Genomic DNA, 20,144 nt, shown 5'->3' on the forward strand with positions numbered 1-20,144 from the left:
TCTTCTTCTATGTTTTATAAAAGTCGAAATTGTCGAGTTTGCGATGCCATATTGCAAGGCGAGATCGGACACTCGAAAACCATTTTCACACTTAGCGATTATTTCCTTTTTCAGTCTAATAGTTTGCCTCACGGCAGCACGGCGGCGCAGTGGTTAGCGCATGTGCGGCACAGTTCATGTCTTGGGAACCTCCTGCGTGGGTTCAAATCCAGCTCCAGACTTCCTGTGCGGAGTTTGTATGTTCTCCTCGTGCTTGCGTGGGTTTTCTCCGGGCACTCCGGTTTCCTCCCACATTCCAAAAACATGCATTTCCAGGTGAATTGGCCGGTCCAAATTGTCCCTAGGTGTGAATGAGCGAGTGAGTTGTCTGTCCCCGTGTGCCCTGCGATTGGCTGGCAACCAGTTCAGGGTGTCCCCTGCCCACTGCCCGATGATTGCTGGGATGGGCTCCAGCACCCCCGCGACCCTACTGAGGACAAGCGGTGTAGCTAATGAGATGAGATGAGTTTGCCTCACCGTTTTCCTCTTATCCTTCCCTTTATTTTTGATCCCGACCACATCTGCTCTCCTGTCCCGGCTTACGACCCGTTTCTGACCCCGACCACGTTTTTGCTCTCCCGTCCCGGCTATCGACCTGTTTTTCCGTCCTTGTCACCGCCATCGCTCGCTACGGAAGATCCGCTTCCGTGTTAGGATCACGATCCGAGTACGAGGGCGACTTGCTTCCCGCGGCTAGCAAACACCGATATTGCAGTTTCCGTTTTCTTTTTCTAGGTTCACAACTGTTTCTCGTCCCCGACTGCATGGACCAATTCAACATCTTGTCCTGTTTAAAATAAATAAAAAAATGGGATGAAGGGAGTGTTACCATGGCGGCAGCTGTTCAAGGGAAGATGTGCAGCATCGCCTTTGATGAAAGGAAAATTTCCCGTGTAGGATATTCTGGGATCTTTTCTCTCCCGTTTTATTTCCATCCTGCTTTTGTTTCGATACAAATTCTCGTTATCGCGGCTGGTCTCTAAAGAATGAAGCTGAGATGAAAATTGAATTACGCGGCAATGGGCGCTAATGACACCCTTCCGAGCTCTGCTTTTTTTAAAGACAATGCCGAAAGAAGCATAAGAGAAGAATGAGCTGCATCGTGTCAAAAAAGACTTTTAAACACGTCCACTGGATGTCATGATTACTCGTTACACTCACCTGTGCCCTGGTTACCTGATTGGTTCCCCGTCCCACTTAAGCTCAGTCCTTTCACTCGCCTGTTGTCAGTCCGTCAGCGAACCTCTGTTTTCACAAGGCAAGCATTTTTGACTCTGACTCCCAATTTTGTCGCCAGTCTTCCACTTTTCCGTTCCTCATTTCCCCGTTTGTCTCCTGCTACGACCCGTTTTTTTGATCCCGACCACGTTTCTATCTCCCGTCCCGGCTAACGACCCACTTTTTGACCCCAACCACGTTTCGATCTCCCGTCCCAGCTAACGACCTGTATTACGCTCCGGAAGATCCACTTCCGCATTCAGACCTCGAGCACCGGATCGCTGGTGCTGCCTTTCCTCCATATTTCAATAAACTTGTGAGTAACGTTACGCATCTGGGTCCTACTTCTGTTCTGGTCGTGACACTAGATGTCATCAGTACAGTCATTTACAACCATGACTCATCACTTTTTCCATCATACTTCTAGAGTGAATTGCACTTTCACATTGACTTTAGGTTTTATTATGCTGCTATTGAGTTTTTTTGGTACCATGTCTGCACTTTTGATATTCATATTGGGTTATTATTATTAATGGGTATTGGGTTAGCAGTTCACCCATTACCTGAAGTTGACTAGGATGGGCTCAGGGACCCCTGTGTGTGGATAAGCGGCACAGAATATGGATGGATGGGTATTGGGATCTGAATCGCTAAGCAACCAATGTAGCTATATTTGCTGACTAGCATTGATCAACCAGAGAACATTGAGGGAACTCATCCCAATGTCATAATGACTGATTAGTCTCACCTGTGCCCACTGGTTTGGCACCAGCCGCTGCGGGCTACCTGATTGGTTCCCTGTCCTTCTTAAGCCCAGTCCTGTCTCTCGTCTGTTGTCAGTCCGTCAGGGAACCTCTGTTTCTACAAGGCAAGCACTTTGACTCTGACTCCCGTCGGTCCCGCTTTTTGCACCTGTTTTTCCACCCGTCTGTTCCTGATCTCCCTGTTTGTTTCGAGCTACGACCTGTTTTTTGACCCCGACCACGTTTGCTCTCCCGTCCGGGCTTACGATCCGTTTTTGATCCAGACCAGGTTTTTGCTCTCTTGTCCCAGCTATCGACCTGTTTTTGTCGTCCTCGACACCGTCGTCTCCCGCTCTGAAAGATCCGCTTGCGTATTCGGAACACGATCCGATTGTGTGAACAGCACCGGATCGCGGGCGCTGCCCTTCCTCTTATCTGTTTTTTTTTGCTCTCGTTTTGCCAAGCCCTGTGAATCTCCGTTTTTGCCTGTGTTTTGGCTCCCATTTGTTCTCCCGCCGATCTGTTTGATTATGACCACTTCCTCCTTCCGATCAATCCACTTCCTCAACCATCGATCCCCGGATCGAGTGTGCGCTCATTCCTCTTCTCCCCAATAAACTGTGAGTAACGTTACGCGATTGGGTTCTGCTTCTTGTGTCCTGTTCTGGTTCGTGACAAGAAGTGTGTGTTAAGCCTAGATTCAAACAGTTTCACTGAGGTTGCAGATTGAATAACAGGGGGCAGAGAATTCCACAGCACTGCTCTTGAACCTGTGGATTTCTTCTTGGCTCTTGGGATGACTAGTAGACCAGCATTTTCAGGGCGAAGGCTCCTGACCGGAACCTAGGGGCAGGGTTGGGTAGGGTTACTTTAACTTGATGACTTTCAATTACTTTTGGATGACTCCAATACCAAATATGCTAATAAAAGACAAAATAAACTAAATATGAATAAAATGATGACTCACAACACGTGGTAAGCTTTCTCTCCTGGCTTTGATATCTTTGATCTCCGGCAAAACTAACATAAAATGCGACAGAAACAAAGTGAAAATAAATCCAAACATCATTTTTGCCGTTCCATGTATTCCGTTACTCCCCAAGCCTGCACAAAATCTAGTCATTTTATTCATATTTAGTTTCTTTTGTCTTTTATTAGCATATTTGGTATTGGAGTAATCCAAAAGTAATTGAAAGTAATCAAGTAAAAGTGACCCTACCCAACCCTGCATAGAGGGATATTAAATCTGAAAGATACGAGGGAGCAAGTCCATGCATGATTTGGTATACTACCAACAGAACCTTAAAATCACATCTAAAGTTAACAGGGAGCCAATGCAGGTTAGCTAAAATCAGGGTCATGTCAAACTGTCTTAGTTAAAAGCCTCGCTGCAGCATTTTTCCTTTCTCATAAATGAACGACCTCAATCGTGACGAGACCTTTTATTTATGTGGCGTTATTTTTCTTCAACTTCAATCTGCAGAGTACACGCTTAGCAGTCCGCTCGTCTCAATGTGACTTCCCGGCGAGCGCCATGAATAAACAAAAGGACGCGTCCGTCACTGTCCCCCCATCAATGACGTCCAAAAAAGGGCAAATAAATAAACGGGATCTTGAATTGGGTAAACAATTCGTAATATAATGAAGTGCTTTGTTTTGTCCCGTGTCCTTAAACCTCTCGTGTTGATTTAGAGAGGGATACGAATTTAGCGGCGCATTTGAATTTGGCCTTTGAGGATGACATTGATGTTTGCTGCGGTAAGATATCCTTGATGATGATTCCATCTCTGGAAAAACAAACAAGGTTTTATGAAGTGTCTTTGAGATCTGGAACACCTCGCGAATGACAGTAAGAACTTGATGAAATAGATAGTTACTCGTGTCTTAGTGAACTCTTTATCACAACAAGTCTCAAAGATCTGCACAGACCACAGATTATTATGACACCATCCCCTGATCTAAAACCGACACGAGGGCAGGGAAAAACTCAAAAACCTTAGATGAGTCGTGTCAAGTTAAGTCATGTTTATTTGTGACGTGCTTTATCCCAAGGAGTCTCAAAGGGCTGCACAGACCACAGATTATTGCAAACCACAGACTATTATGACTCCATCCCCTGATCTAAAACCTACATGAGGGCAAGGGAACACTCAAAAACCTCAGGATGAGTCAGGTCATGTTTATTTGTGACGCTCTTTATCACAAGGAGTCTCAAAGGGCTGAACAGACCACACATTATTAGAAACCACAGACTATGTTTGCACAATCCCCTGATATAAAACCTATATGAGGGCAAGGAAAAACTCAAAAACTTCATGATGAATCAAGTCAAGTCATGTTTATTTGTGACGCGCTTCATCACAAGGAGTCTCAAAGAGCTGCACAGACCACAGACTATTGCAAACTCCAGACTATCATGACACCATCCCCTGATCTAAAACCTACATGAAGGCAGGGAAAAACTCAAAAACCTTAGATGAGTTGAGTCAAGTCAAGTCATGTTTATTTGTTACGCGCTTTATCACAAGGATTCTAAAAGGGGCTGCACAGACCACAGATTATTGCAAACCACAGACTATTATGACTCCATCCCCTGATCTAAAACCTACATGAGGGCAAGGAAAAAGTCAAAAACCTCAACATAAGTCAAGTCATGTTTATTTGTGACGCCCTTATTCACAAAGAGTCTCAAAGAGCTGCACAGACCAATAATTATTGCAAACCACAGACTATTATGACTCCATCCCCTGATCTAAAACCTACATGAGGGCAAGGAGAAAGTCAAAAACCTCAACATAAGTCAAGTCATGTTTATTTGTGACGCCCTTTATCACAAGGAGTCTCAAAGGGCTGCACAGACCACAGATTATTATGACACCATCCCCTGATCTAAAACCTACATGAGGGCAAGGAAAAACTCAAAAACCTCAACATGAGGCAAATGAAGTCCCCTTGAGAAGGGACCGCACATGAGGTCAACCCCCTTCCAGGATGACCAAGCTGCAATGGATGTTGCAATAATAAATATACATATCTACCCTGGTCATATCCCTCGAGAAGGGTGACCGACAGCAAGACAAACACAAATACAAAAACAAGGAAAATAAAGAAGGGAAAAAAATAGCAAAAAACACACACAAGAATTTTGGGGGGACCATGGCCAACCCAAATGCCCAAACGAGTTAAGACCCAAGTTGGTCATGCTTTCATCCCTCCAGATGAAACAGGAAACAAGAAAGCGTCACTCGGGTCAGGGTGACACAACACACTCTTCTGTTCAACAGCGGGGCCTGACAGCTTTCGCTGGTTTACCCCTGCCGCATCATACGGGTGCCCTGCCCATCCCCTTCTAAACATCCCACTATCCTTTTACCAGACCTCTCCATTCATTCCTATCACCAACAACAGCTCTAGCTTTCACTAGATTAAGACCGCTTTCCTGCAGTGCACTCATAACTCCATCCATCCACGTCAATCGCAACCTTCCTCTTGGTCTCCTTCCTTTTACTCCTGCTCTGTAGATCCTCTTCAACATTCGCTCCTCATCCATCCTCTCCAACCGAATACTCTCTTATCCACACGCTTGCTCAGTTCCACTACTACTCCAGTTCTGTCTCTCACAATTTCATTTCTCAATCTATCCAATCTTGTCACTCCTAACCTACTCCTCAAACACCTCATCTCAAAAACGTCTCATTTCGTTCTCAAATCTGCATTCAGGCTCCAAGTGTCTGCGCCATACAACACAGTCGGCACAATCACACTCTCATACAGTCCCCTCTTAACATCCATACTCATACTCTTGTTGCTCATCACTCTCCTCAGAGCACCCAAAACCTTGCTTCCTCGCACTCCACTCCACCAACTGCAGCCACATCACAACCCAAGTACCGTATTTTCCGCACTATAAGGCGCACCGGGTTATAGGGCGCACCCCGAAAAAATAGTTTTTGGTCCTATTTTTGACATACATAAGACGCACCGGATTATAAGGCGCTACAATGGGAACGTCGACAAAACAGTCAGATAGTTCAGTCCAACTTATTACCCCCTTAGCATTCCCAAAGCTTGCAAAGACGCAAATACGTGTCGAGAACACGTGCGGATGCGGTGTCCGTACGATGTCACTCAAATGCATCGTTCCATCATTCGGAAGGTTAAAGTCTTAGGATTCAAGAAATGCCAACCATTCCTTAGTATCTGTTTTCTTTTTCGCTCGCAACTTTACTGTGCATATGACAATAAACACTTGGAATTGAGTTTAATTTAAAAATAGACACTCCATTCCATCCATTATCTGCACCGCTTATCACAGAAACATCGAGTTCAGTCTGAAACAAGATACAGGGACAATATAAAACCCGGAGTAGCTCACCAAAGTCGTTGTGTTCATAATAATGTGCAGCCGTGGTCCTCTTATATCCGTGAGTTTAGTAAATCCAGGAGAATACAATATTTACAAATACAGAATAGAAAAAAATGCTTTCTCTACTGTATGCCGTCAGCCACATGCTATACACATTCATCTTTTTCGGTCAATTGCAGGCTTTGTTTTGCCGCTTCAGCCAATGCCAGCCTGTAAATGATAAAAAGGATCCGCCCCTTGACCTCCGAATAACTTTAGCCAATAGTGATCGATTCAAATGATGATTGACACATTGGTTAGCCAATGAAACGCCGGTAAATAAATCCCAGCATACACCGCGTACTACTTGGCGTTCGGGGGAAAATCTAGTCGGCAGCGGCAAGTTAGTTGGAAAACTTTGCAATTTTAAAATTGATCCATAAATAAGGCGCACTGTATTATAAGGCGCATGGTCAGCTTTTGAAAAAAATAAAGGCTTTTAGGTGCGCCTTATAGTGCGGAAAATACGGTACTTAAAGCTTTCAACTTTTTCCAGCAGCTGTCCATGCAACCTTATATCTACCGCCATGCCCGCTCCATCACGTGAACACTTCATCACCTTACTCTTCCCAACATCCACACATAACTTACGCCTATCACATACTCTTCCAAACTCCGTTACCAACCTTCTCAATGTTTCCTCAGAATCAGCCACAAGCGCTGTGTCATCTGCAAACGACAACTGACCTACCTGCCACACCGTTCCACCGTTCCACTGTTATCCATCATCTCTTCACCTCTGCAGTGCATGCCTACCACTTTAAATCCCTAGAATTGGGAAATGTACCGTGACTATGACTTAGTCACTTGATAGACCAAGTCATTTCCCATTTGAGAAGTTTCTCCCGGATAGCAACACCCGCACCAGGTTATTTATTAGAAACATCAAAAATTCAAAAGCCAACTCTGGCATGTGATTGCAATGAGCATATACTTCTTGACATCCTGATTTCTAAGTATGCACTCCTCCCACGTTGAACAAGTACTCTTCTTGTTCAAATGACTCCTGGAAAGACTCTCAAACTGTGGGATGGAATGACATACTGCGGAAATTGCGAGTTTTATTTGTATTTGATCGTAAAAAATCCTTTATAGCCAAACGACTGCATTTCCTGAGAGTGCTCAGGAAAAATCATCTAAAACAGCAGCTGCAGGTGTCCTTTTACAAAGCCACAGAGGAGAGCCTTCTACCATACGGTCTAAACTGCCCAACGGACTGTTGGGAATTACTATCAAAATACCAAATTGTTCGAATGAGTTATCTGACTCCGTTAACCAAACACAACCTACATTCATCCAACAATTATGCGCACTCGTTTCTTGAGAGTCAAATGACCAGGAAAGCCGACATTTTCACACGGGGGCATCGGAGACGGCTGAAGTAGTGACGTTGGAGTGTGTGTGGGAAGCCTTCTTCTGAAGTCCTTTAGCTTTCTTTTATTGGCCCACGTCTCCCCAAAAGATGGCGTCTCGGCTCCTCCCATGGGCGTGCCAAGCCGTTGTTTGCGCCCAACGATCTCACAACACAGCGCCTTGATATCTGGTTTTCCCAAAACAGCGCCTTGTCATGATTACCGATTGAGAGCACCTGCGACTGCTTAATTGGCGCCAACAGCCTGGACAGCTGATTGGCTGATGCACTATTTTCAAACCCCTGGCTTCCAAGAGAAAGCCGTCAGATCGTTATGCGAACTGTTGCCACCAGCACAGTAAGCCCTTACGTCCGAATCTGTTCCTGCCCTGCTTTTCTCTGCCTGATCTTCATCGCCAACCTGTTTCCGGACCTGACTTTGCCCCGTTCTGTCTGCCTGTTACCCGATCTGTTTTGCCCCGTTACCTGCCTGCCTCCTGTTGCCGACCTCGTTTCCGAACTTGACACCGCCTTTGCTCTCCAGTCCCGGCCAGCGACTTGTAATTCCCGCCTGTCTCCGATCCTCCTCGCTAGACACGGAAGTGCCACTTCCGCATCGCCCGCTCCTCTTGTCCGTCAGCCATCGGATCGTGGAAGCAAGCCCTGCTCTCCCTCTTTATTAATAAAAACTGAGAAAATGAGCGCTATTGGGTCCTGTGTCCGTTTCTGGTCTGTGACACGCCTGTCGTCCTGCGTAAGCAAATCCACACGTCCTGTTATCAAAATGTCCTAATCAAAATATTATGCATTTCGAACAGCCAGCCCTGACATTGAACTAAAGCCCCGTCAGTGAATATCTTTATTGCATTAAACTGAGTCAATCGTATAAAATCCTTTATAGTGTTGGATTGTTTACAATAAAAATGTACCAAATATTTACCAAAATGTTTGAATTAGTTATCTGACTCTATTAACCAAACACGATTTACATTTACCCAACAATCCTGCGTGCTCGTTTTTTGAGAGAGAATAAAAGAAAATAATCAAACAGCCTTCAATTCCGTACAGGGGCGGGTTTATTCACAACAGCAGATGTAAGTGTGCCCTCCAGAGACGATTCTCCCACCCCGATTTTTCCAGGATCATTTATACATTCTCTAATTTGCTATGTGTTTTTGCAACTAGCTTTAGCTTTCTTCTCATTGGCCATCTTTTCCCCGCACAATGGCGCGTCGGCTCCTCCCATGGGCGTGCCCGAGAATCCCCACGTGGGCTCCACCTCCTCGCCTCGGTGTCAAAACATCCCCGAGCCTTTCTGCGTCACCAGGGCTGATTATCATATCAACCCTTCGTCCCAGCTCCCGTTGTTTCTGTAAACATCATTCTCCACTATGTCGCAATGACCTGACCCGCAGCCCAGCCAGTGATATCTTTTGCATTAAATGTAATTTGTATTTGATCGTATAAAATCCTTTTTAGTCAAACGACTACATTTCCTGAGAGTGCTCAGGAAAAATCATCTAAAACAGCAGCTGCAGGTGTCCTTTTACAAAGCCACAGTGGACTGCATTCTACCATACTGCATTACAGTGTGGTATGCTGGGTGCACAGCAGCAGATAGGAAAACGCTCCAGAGGGTCATCAAAACAGCCCAGAAAATCGTCGGTTGCTCTCTGCCCCGTCTGGAGGACATTGCCTGCTCTCGCTACGTCAGCAGAGTAGAAATCATCATCAAGGACTTTTCTCACCCAGGCCACCACCTCTTTGACCTGCTGCCTTCCGGCAAGCGCTACAGGTCACACAAAACAAAAACAGACTCAGAGACAGTTTCTTCCCCAGAGCTATTACCACCCTAAACTCTTGCAAACACACTACCTCATGTCTATGTTTCTTGCACAATGTTGACTGCACTATGTTTACTGCTCACCTTGCACAATGTTGACTATTTTTTTTACACAATGTTGACTATTTTTGCACCAAATGCATATTGCACAAACCCTTACGATACCAACTGTATGTAACATCCTACATGCCGTCATTTCTTTGTGTAAATATTGTGTCAATTATAACTATAACCTTATCCTCCTTGTTTTATAACCTTATCTTCTCTGTTCCTTATCTTCTGGGTTTCTTTACCTCACTGTGAATGTGCGAAACTGGAGTGTCATGCCCAATTTCGTTGTCACAATATGTTAACCCATTTTGTAACAATGACAAGAAAGGTATGTTCTATTCTATTCTATGTATAAAATCCTTCAAGTCAAGTCACATTTATTTATGACGCCCTTAATCACAAAAATGTCTCAAAGGACTGCAAAGGATTACAATTACAAAATTACACAATGACCTGATCTTAAACCAGCATGCGGGCAAGGAACAACTCAAAAACCTCAGTGTGAGTAAAAAAGAGAAACCTTGAGAAAGGACCTCACATGTGGTAATCCACCCTTATAAATATTTTTCCCGTGTAATTGAAACGACAGATTAGGATCCAATATAACACCTAGATTTTTGACCGAGTCACTATGGGTGATATTACATTTGTCTAGGTTCAGGGTAGTGTTTGAAAACAACTCACGACAGTGAGCTGGACCAATAATCAACATTTCAGTTTTTTCTGGGTTAAGGCGTAAAAAATTAAGTGACATCCATCTTTGAATCTCAGTAAGGCAAGCCTCCAGATTTCTACAACTTAAATGTCCAGTTTTTTCCAGTGGCACATACAGTAGAGTGTCATCTGCATAGCAATGGAAACTAATATTATACTTGCGGATAATGTCACCAAGCGGGATCATATAATGCCAAAAAGAAGGGGGCCAAGTACAGAGCCTTGAGGAACACCACAGGGGACATTAGATTGTTTAGAGGTCAGATTGCCATAGTTAACACATTGCATTCGGTCTGACAGGTAGGACCTAAACCACGGGAGTACAGTTCCTGAGATACCAATGCGTTCTAGACCACAGGTGTCAAAGAGGCGGCCCGCGGGCCAGATCAGGCCCGCTAAGGGATTGAATCCGGCCCGCGAGACAACACTCAGAGAAGCGCAAGAGAAAAACAAGCTGCAGGTTGAAATATGTCAACTTGATGTTGCCAAAGAAAGGTGCCTCGAACAAGGACACTGTACTTGTATCTCTCTCTCTCTCTCTCTCTCTCTCTCTTTTCCACCCCTTTTCTCTCACTCTCTGTGTCTCTCTTTTTCTCTTCCTTTGTTGCTCTTTGTCTCTTTCTCTCTGTGTCTTTTTAACTTCTTTTCCTCTAACTTCCTTTTTTCCTTTTCTCTCTTTTATCTTTCTCTCTTCCTACCCTTTGCACTTACTTTTCTCTCCTTCTGTCTTTCTATTTGTCTTTGGATTTCATTCTTCCGCTCCTTTTCTTTCCCCCTCTCTCACGACATCTCTTTTTATCTCTTTTGTTTCTCACGCTCTCTCTCTCTCTCTCTCTTTCTTTTCCACCCCTTTTCTCCCACTCGGTCTTTTTCACTCTCTGTGTTTGTCTTTTTCTCCTGCTTTGTTGCTCTTTGTCTCTTTTTCTCTCTGTGTCTTTTAACCTCTTTTGCTCTAACTTCCTTTTTTCCCTTTCTCTCTTTTCTCTTTCCCTCTTCCTACCCTTCGCGCTTTCTTTTCTCTTTTCTCTCCTTCTGTCTTTCTATTTCTCTTTGGATTTCTTCCTTCCTCTCCCTTTCTTTCCCCCTCTCTCATGACATCTCTTTTTATCTCTTTTTTATCTCTCCCTCTCTCTTTTTCTTTCTTTGTCCCTCCCTCTCTCCTTTTCCCTCCCTCTATCTCTTATTTCTTTATCTCTCTTTTTCTTTCTCTTTAATCTACTAGTCCGGCCCCCGACAGAGTGTTTGTTCTATGGTGTGGCCCCCGAGTTCAAATGAGATTGACACCCCTGTTCTAGACGAACCAATAATATGTTGTGGTCGAGAGTATCGAAAGCAGCGCTGAGATCCAGCAGCAGTAACATTGATGAGGCACCGGAATCTATTGCTAAAAGGAGATCATTGGTTACTTTAGCCCCCCAAAAATAGCCAATAGTCAAATGTATAAAATCCTTTTGGACTAACATTAATTGATTGTGTTTTACATATTTCCACTCAGGGACAAGTCCATGCTTGTTTTTCTTTACCCGCTAATAGATTGCATCTTACTCTGGAGGGAATTTAAATTCAAGCCAGTTAATTAAACGCGTCTGTGTTTACTCTCTCGCTCAAGGGTTATTGATTCATATTGATTTTGCAAGGAGGCTAAGCCATTCCAAGTCAATCCAAAATTCATAGTCAAGCTTAGTAAGTTGTGTCTCTCTCTTCCCCTGCAGTTTATCGCCTTTGCGTCTTTGTTCTTCATCCTGGTTTCCATCACCACCTTCTGCTTGGAGACCCACGAGGCCTTCCACACCATCATCAACAAGACGGAGACGACGCGGAACAGCAGTTTGCCGGACCCGGGGCCTCAGTACGAGATCGAGACCGACCCGGCTCTCACGTACGTGGAAGGCGTCTGCGTTTTCTGGTTCACCATCGAGTTCCTCGTGCGGGTGACCTTCTGCCCCGTCAAGTTGGAGTTCGTCAAGAGTCTGCTCAACATCATCGACTTCGTGGCCATCCTTCCTTTCTACTTGGAAGTCGGTCTGAGCGGTCTTTCCTCCAAAGCGGCAAAGGACGTGTTGGGGTTCCTCAGGGTGGTGCGTTTTGTCCGTATCCTGCGCATCTTCAAGCTGACCCGTCACTTTGTGGGGCTTCGGGTCTTGGGCCATACGCTACGGGCTAGCACCAATGAATTCCTGCTGCTGATCATCTTCCTGGCATTGGGAGTGTTGATATTCGCCACCATGATCTATTACGCCGAACGCATCGGCGCAAAACCCAACGATCCTACCGCCAGTCTCCACACCAAGTTTAAAAACATTCCCATTGGCTTCTGGTGGGCGGTGGTGACCATGACCACGCTGGGGTACGGTGACATGTATCCAAAGACGTGGTCTGGAATGGTAGTGGGCGCTCTTTGCGCTTTGGCGGGAGTGCTTACGATAGCCATGCCTGTTCCTGTGATCGTCAATAACTTTGGGATGTACTACTCTCTGGCGATGGCCAAGCAGAAACTCCCCAAGAAGCGTAAGAAACATATTCCTCAGACAGTACCGGGAGGGACCCCCACCTACTACAAAACTGATCTCAGCGCTTGCTGCAACAGCACTCAAGGCGACTTGTGTCCGGTCAAAGGGGGAAGGGTACTTGAACGCAACCGCTCAGGTAAGAGTGCTCTCAAGTACAAGTCTTAGGACATCTCCATTCGCAATGTTCTTGAAATGGAAAGTCATTCATCTTGAGAGGCTCCGCTAACTGGTAATTTACCGGTTATTCTCTTTGAACTGAACCAATTTATGACAAATTGCGAGAAGCCTGTTTGTAAATAGTTCAGCTTTATATTCACTACCTAGCTTGAGTATAGACGGTATGAGACCATCACCTAGGTCGGTTTTGCTGACAAAAGACAGACAAAATGCCCTTTTTTGTCGGGCCTAATAAAGTGGTGATCAGTGGAGTTTTTATATAAAAGAGCCGCCTCGGCTATTGAGGTTATTTGTAAAGAACAGTGAAAAACTGGTAGATAGATAGATAGAGATGGATAGAGAGGGATAGAGATAATTAGAGTTAGATAGAGATAGATAGAAATAGAGATAGATAGAGAGATAGATATAGAGAAAGAGAGATAGATAGAGATATAGAGATAGAGGGATGAATAGAGATAGAGGAAGAGACAGAGACAGAGATAGATAGAGATAGAGAGAGATAGAGATAGAGATAGAGATAGATAGAGAGATAGAGATAGAAAGATAGAGAGATGGATAGAGATAGAGAGATAGAGAGATGGATAGAGAAAGAGTTGGAGATAAAGATAGAGATAGAGATAGGAGTGAGATAGATAGATAAATAGAGAAAGAGATAGATAGATATAGATAGAGATAGAGATAGAAATAGATAAATATAGAGGTAGACACAAAGATAGAGATAGATAGAGATAGATAGAGATGGATAGAGATAGAGATAGAGATAGAGATAGAGATAGAGATAGAGATAGGAGTGAGATAGAGATAGATAGATAAATAGAGAAAGAGATAGATAGAGATAGAGATAGAGATAGAAAGAGACAGATATAGAGGTAGACACAAAGATAGAGATAGATAGAGATGGATAGAGATGGATAGAGATTGAGATAGATAGTGATAGAGATAAAGATAGAGCTGGATAGAGATAGATAAAGAGATAGAGATGGATAGAGATAGAGAGATAGAGAAAGAGATAGATAGAGATACAGGTAGACAGAGAGATAGAGTGATAGAGAGATAGAGAGATAGAGAGATGGATAGAGATAGATAGAGATGGAGATGGAGATAGAGATAGATAGTGATAGAGATAATGATAGAGATGGATAGAGATAGATAAAGAGATAGAGATGGATAGAGATAGAGAGATAGAGAAAGAGATAGATAGAGATAGAGGTAGACAGAGAGATAGAGTGATAGAGAGATAGAGAGATGGATAGAGATAGAGATGGATAGAGATGGATATAGATACAGATGGGGATAAAGATAGAGATGGATAGAGATAGATAGAGATAGAGGTAGACAGAGAGATAGAGGGATAGAGAGATAGAGAGATGGATAGAGATACATAGAGATAGATAAAGATAGAGGTAGAGATGGAGAGGAATAGAGATAGATAGATAGATAGATAGATAGATAGATAGATAGATAGATAGATAGATAGATACTTTATTCATCCCCGTAGGGAAACTCACACTTCCCGCAGTATCCTTGTGTTGAAAAATAAAATAATAAAATAAAGATATAGAATACAAAAATACCCAATATAACGTTTTCTATAGAGTATTTAAATCGTGCTACGGAAAATACACACTGTCATAAAAACAGGATAAAATGCAAATGTGGGGGTGGGGTTTCATGTTGGCTTTTACTGCCCCGGGTGGAGCTAAAGAGCCTCATGGCATGAGTAAGAAATGATCTCTTGTTCCCAAAATAAAGCTTATTCACTAATATTTCAAATCAGATCACAATTATGAAACAATCGTAGAAAGAAAAGAAATGAAGAAAAAACATTGCGATGGTCAGTCAATGTTACTTTGATAGAGACAAAGAAATTCAATTGAAACCATATCAATAGTCAGTGTTCTGGTTTTCCCGCGTCCCTGCGTCCTAGACGCATCATTTTCGCTGGGGACGCATAGTGTCAAATCAAGGTGCGTACCCGGGACGCAACTTTTTTGACACAAAATTGTCATTATTACCCGATTACATTTTTTTCAAAACAAAGATTTACCGCACTCCAGACTTTTCGTCAGGCAGATCCGCCATTGTTGTTTTGGTCTCGCGCCGATCTCGGCAAACGAGATCTCGTCGCTTCGAGATGACGTCATTGTTGTGGCGGTTGTCGAGTGAAAGAGAAGTATGCCTCCGAAAAAATAGTTGGTATTAGGTGCAAATCAACAAAAAATTTCTTCAGTGTCGGTAATAAGTTGAAACAGAAAGTGGTAACAACGGCAATAATTCCGGCACGAAAAAACGGCGGAGAAATTCTTCAGAAGAACGAGAAGGCAAGGAAAACACGTGTGTTGAAGCGAGCGATTCGAAGAAAGAAAATAAACAAAAGAATACTAGCAAGAAAAGGACTTTTCTGCCAAAATGGACTCAATTATACTCCTTGTTATGCTATGAGGAGGATAATAATGGATTGGACCTTGAGAAAGCATTACAACAATGGCGGGACAGCAAACCGCGAAGAATATATGAACTGAAAAATTTGAAGTGATAACTGCTTTGTATTATCAATAAACTGTGATGATTAAAACTGAATGAATATATAGATTTATATCATATACTTGTCGCAGATTTTACAATTTCAACTGCAATAACTCAAAATTTTGGGGAGCCATAGATCTCTGTTGGGACCCATAGATTTTTGAGCATGCGAGTCCCCGGGACCCATCACTTTTCACAGGTAAAATAAACACTGAATACCTGACCCGCAGCCCAGCCAGTGAATATCTTTTGCATTAAATGTAATTTGTATTTGATTGTACCAAATCCTTTATAGTCAAACGACTACATTTCCTGAGAGTGCTCAGGAAAAATTATCTAAAACAGCAGGTGTCCTTTTACAAAGCCACAGTGGAGAGCATTCTACCATACTGCATTACGGTGTGGTATGCTGGCAGATAGGAAAACGCTCCAGAGGGTCATCAAAACAGCCCAGAAAATCGTCGGTTGCTCTCGGCCCAGTCTGGAGGACATTGCCTGCTCTCGCTCCCTCAGCAGAGTAGAAATCATCATCAAGGACTTTTCTCACCCAGGCCACCACAATTTTGACCTGCTGCCTTCCGGCAAGCGCTACTAGTCACACAAAACAAAAACAGACAGACTCAGAGACAGTTTCTTCCCTAGAGCCATTACCACCCTAAAGACACCGCACAAAAAACAACTACTGAGGTTGCCCCACCTTTGGCTTCTATGTCAGTCTCTGAGGCATGGACTTGATGATGATCATTCCAACCCAATGAACGACATTCTTTAATCTTATAACACTCAGGGAACATTCATTTAGAATCCAAGAACACTAGAAATGGATCGGAAACAAAAACATACGTCTTCTCGCAGTAATGTCGGCGGAGCGCAGTGGCGGCAGAGACCTGAACTTCTCTCCGGAGGACACAATCCCCTTGCGAAGGTCCAGCACCCGAGACCAAGACCGCCGGAGCGGGGGGACGTGTTTTCTACTCGCTGCTAGCGATTACAACTGTCCCGCAGACGCCGGCATCAGAAAAACAGGTACGTTCCTATCCTCAGATCCAAAATTATTTTAAAAGCCATCCCTTAGATTCTAAGAGGCCACACCATAGAACAAACATTCTGTCGGGGGCCGGACTAGTAGATTAAAGAGAAAGAAAAAGAGATAAAGAAATAAGAGAAAGAGGGAGGGAAAAGGAGAGAAGGCGGGACAAAGAAAGAAAAAGAGAGAGAGAGAGAGAGAGAGAGAGAGAGCGTGAGAAACAAAAGAGATAAAAAGAGAAGTCGTGAGAGAGGGGGAAAGAAAGGGAGAGGAAGAAAGAAATCCAAAGAGAGATAGAAAGACAGAAGGAGAGAAAAGAGAAAAGAAAGCGCAAAGGGTAGGAAGAGAGAAAGAGAAAAGAGAGAAAAGGAAAAAAGGAAGTGAGAGCAAAAGAAGTTAAAAAGACACAGAGAGAGAAAGAGACAAAGAGCAACAAAGGAAGAGAAAAAGAGAGACACAGAGAGTGAAAGAGAGTGAAAGAGACAGAGTGGGAGAAAAGGGGTGGAAAAGAAAGAGAGAGAGAGAGAGAGAGAGAGAGAGAGAGCGTGAGAAACAAAAGAGATAAAAAGAGATGTCGTGAGAGAGGGGGAAGGAAAGGCAGAGGAAGAAAGAAATCCAAAGAGAAATGGAAAGACAGAAGGAGAGAAAGGAGAAAAGAAAGCACCAAGGGTAGGAAGAGAGAAAGAGAAAAGAGGAAAAAAGAAAGTTAGAGCAAAAGAGGATAAAAGACACAGAGAGAGAAAGAGACAAAGAGCAACAAAGGAAGAGAAAAAGAGAGACACAGAGAGTGAAAGAGACAGAGTGGGAGAAAAGGGGTGGAAAAAAAGAGAGAGAGAAAGAGCGTGAGAAACAAAGGAGATAAAAAGAGAAGCCGTGAGAGAGGGGGAAAAGTAAGGGAGAGGAAAAAAGATATCCAAAGAGAAATAGAAAGACAGAAGGAGAGAAAGGAGAAAAGAAAGCGCCAAGGGTAGGAAGAGAGAAAGAGAAAAGAGGAAAAAAGAAAAGTTAGAGCAAAAGAGGATAAAAGACACAGAGAGAGAAAGAGACAAAGAGCAACAAAGGAAGAGAAAAAGAGAGACACAGAGAGTGAGAGAAAAGGGGTGGAAAAGAGAGAGAGAGAGAGAGAGAGAGAGAGAGAGAGATACAAGTACAGTGTCCTTGTTCGAGGCACCTTTCTTTGGCAACATCAAGTCGACATATTTCAACCTGCAGCTTGTTTTTCTCTTGCGCTTCTCTGAGTGTTTTCTCGCGGGCCGGATTCAATCCCTTAGCGGGCCAGATCTGGCCCGCGGGCCGCCTCTTTGACACCTGTGCCTTCGAATGATGTCTATCAATATTTAAAACCACCATTAGGATGATGCAATGAGTCGGCATCGAGAGAGGGGTTATTAAACGTGTTTACAAATTGACGGATGAAAATTGATGGCGCTGCCGCGTAAGCCGACACGGAATACGATACACTCGCTCTTTAGCGCTGTCTCTCCGTTACCTGCCACCGGAACAGAGGCTTGCGAAAGTATTTGGCCCCCTTTATCTTTTTGAACTCTTGCCACATTTCAGACTTCACACAAAAAGATACAAAACTGCAATTTCTTGTGAAGAATCAACAATAAGTGGGACACAATCATGAAGCGAAACACACTTTATTGGATATTTGAAACTTTTTTAACATATAAATATAAAGGGGTATGTCTCTATCAGTTTTGCACATCGAGAGACTGATATTTTGGCCCATTCCTCCTTGCAAAACAGCTCCAGCTCAGTGAGGTTGGATGGAACAGCAGTTTTCAGTTCTTTCCACAGATTCTCAATTGGATTGAGGTCTGGACTTTGACTTGGCCATTTTAACATCTTGATATGTTTTTTGGTGAACCATTCCATTCTAGCTTTTGCTTTATGTTTTGGATCATTGTCTCGTTGGAAGACAAATCTTCGTCCCAGTCTCCATCAGGTTTTTTTCCAGAACGGTCCTGTATTTGGCTCCATCCATCTTCCCATCAATTTGAACCATCTTCCCTATCCCTGCTGAAGAAAAGCAGGCCCAAACCATGATGCTGCCACCACCATGTTTGACGGTGGGGATGGTGTGTTCAGGGCGATAAGCTGTGCTGCTTTTAGATTTGCAGTGGTCTGATACTCCTCCCATTTCAAAATTATTGCTTACACAGTGCTTCTTGGGATGTTTTAAGCTTTGGAAATCTTTTTGTATCCAAATCCAGCTTTAAACTTCTCCACCACAGTATCTCGGACCTGCCTGGTGTGTTCCTCATTTTTCATGATGCTCTCTGCGCATTAAACAGACCTCTGAGACGATCACAGTGCAAGTGCAATTATACAGAGACTTGATTCCACACAGGTGGATTCCATTTATCATCGTTAGTCATTTAGATCAACATTGAATCCTTCAGAGATCCTCACGGACCTGAGTTTGCTGCACTGAAAGTAAAGGGACTGAATCCTTTTTTTGTTTTTTTTATTTGTTAAAAAAGTTAAAAATATCCAATAAAGTGTGTTCCTATAACTATAGTATATCTGTTTATGTCGAAATCATTAACAACAAAAGAATAGTTAGCATGTCTTTAGCGCCACGACTGAAATATTGCTAACGTTCCGAAAACCAGGTTGGCCAGGGGTCGGGAACCATTTGGACTCAAAGACACAGGAAAGCAAAATATTTCAATTTTTTGGAAAAGCCGAAGACAAAATTCGACAAAATCACCAAACCTAATCTCCAGGTATAAGCTAATTCTTCAGCCAATTTTATTTCACTGTGTGACGTTTGATGATTTGATAAAATCTGTGAAATACGAAAATGCTAGAGCCTGTGTCCCTTACCAACAAATATACCGCTTGAAATTTGTCTTCCGCAGTTTTTTAAGATCATTGATCGTCATTTTTCTCGTAAATAATGGTTTCATAACAGGGTGCGAGCAGAGCTCTCTGTTAAAAATGTCACAAAATAATGCAAGCAGTAAGAATATAGCTGGCGATCCTCCCCGCCGCAGAGGGCGCTAGGCAAGAAAGAGAGGGGGTAGTGTGCTATGTGTGGAGGGATCCGCCCACCCCGACCGCTCACCCAATCGAGTTGCTCTGGGTGCTTGGCTGGGGGTTTTACATGTTCAGTTTATTCTGTGGGTTTTCATCATAAGGGGACTCAACCCTGAACGTATTTTGTCTAAGGAGATTATATGTAAGGCATAGGTAAAAACATGCGGGCTGCGGGCTAAATTTAGGCCCGCCAAGGTTTCTAATTCTGCCCACGAGACAACACAAAGAGAAGCATGGGATAAAAATGTGCTGTTTCAAATATGTCCACTTGATGTGGACAAAGTCAGGCATCATTCGCAAAGCAACTCAAACTACATTATTTTTCTTTCTGTTTTTCTCTCTTTGACGATCTCTCTTGTTTTCTTCTCTCTCTTTCTCACTTTTTCTCTCCGTCCTGCTTTTTTTCCTTTTTACCCCTTTTATTTCTCTGTCTTTCTTATCCTTTTTCTTCTCTGTCTTTCTTTTTCTCTTTTTCTCTCTCTTTCTGTCATT

The 20,144-nt window shown here is 43.4% G+C and overlaps 1 protein-coding gene across 3 annotated transcripts in view; it reads left to right on the forward strand.

Annotated features, from left to right (window-relative positions):
- kcnc2 (potassium voltage-gated channel, Shaw-related subfamily, member 2) overlaps window positions 1-20,144 on the forward strand; it is a 70,427-nt gene that overhangs the window by 35,014 nt on the left and 15,269 nt on the right. For all 3 annotated transcript variants that reach the window (XM_088348210.1, XM_088348209.1, XM_088348208.1), the window contains exons 2-3: window positions 12,077-13,010; window positions 16,433-16,603. In XM_088348210.1, the coding sequence (XP_088204336.1) occupies window positions 12,077-13,010; window positions 16,433-16,603 (1,105 nt within the window). The remainder of the gene's footprint in view (window positions 1-12,076; window positions 13,011-16,432; window positions 16,604-20,144) is intronic.

This window comes from Urocampus carinirostris, chromosome 11 (genome assembly GCF_059441175.1).
Source record: "Urocampus carinirostris isolate Australia breed hairy pipefish chromosome 11, RoL_Ucar_1.0, whole genome shotgun sequence".
Classification (NCBI taxonomy): domain Eukaryota; kingdom Metazoa; phylum Chordata; class Actinopteri; order Syngnathiformes; family Syngnathidae; genus Urocampus; species Urocampus carinirostris.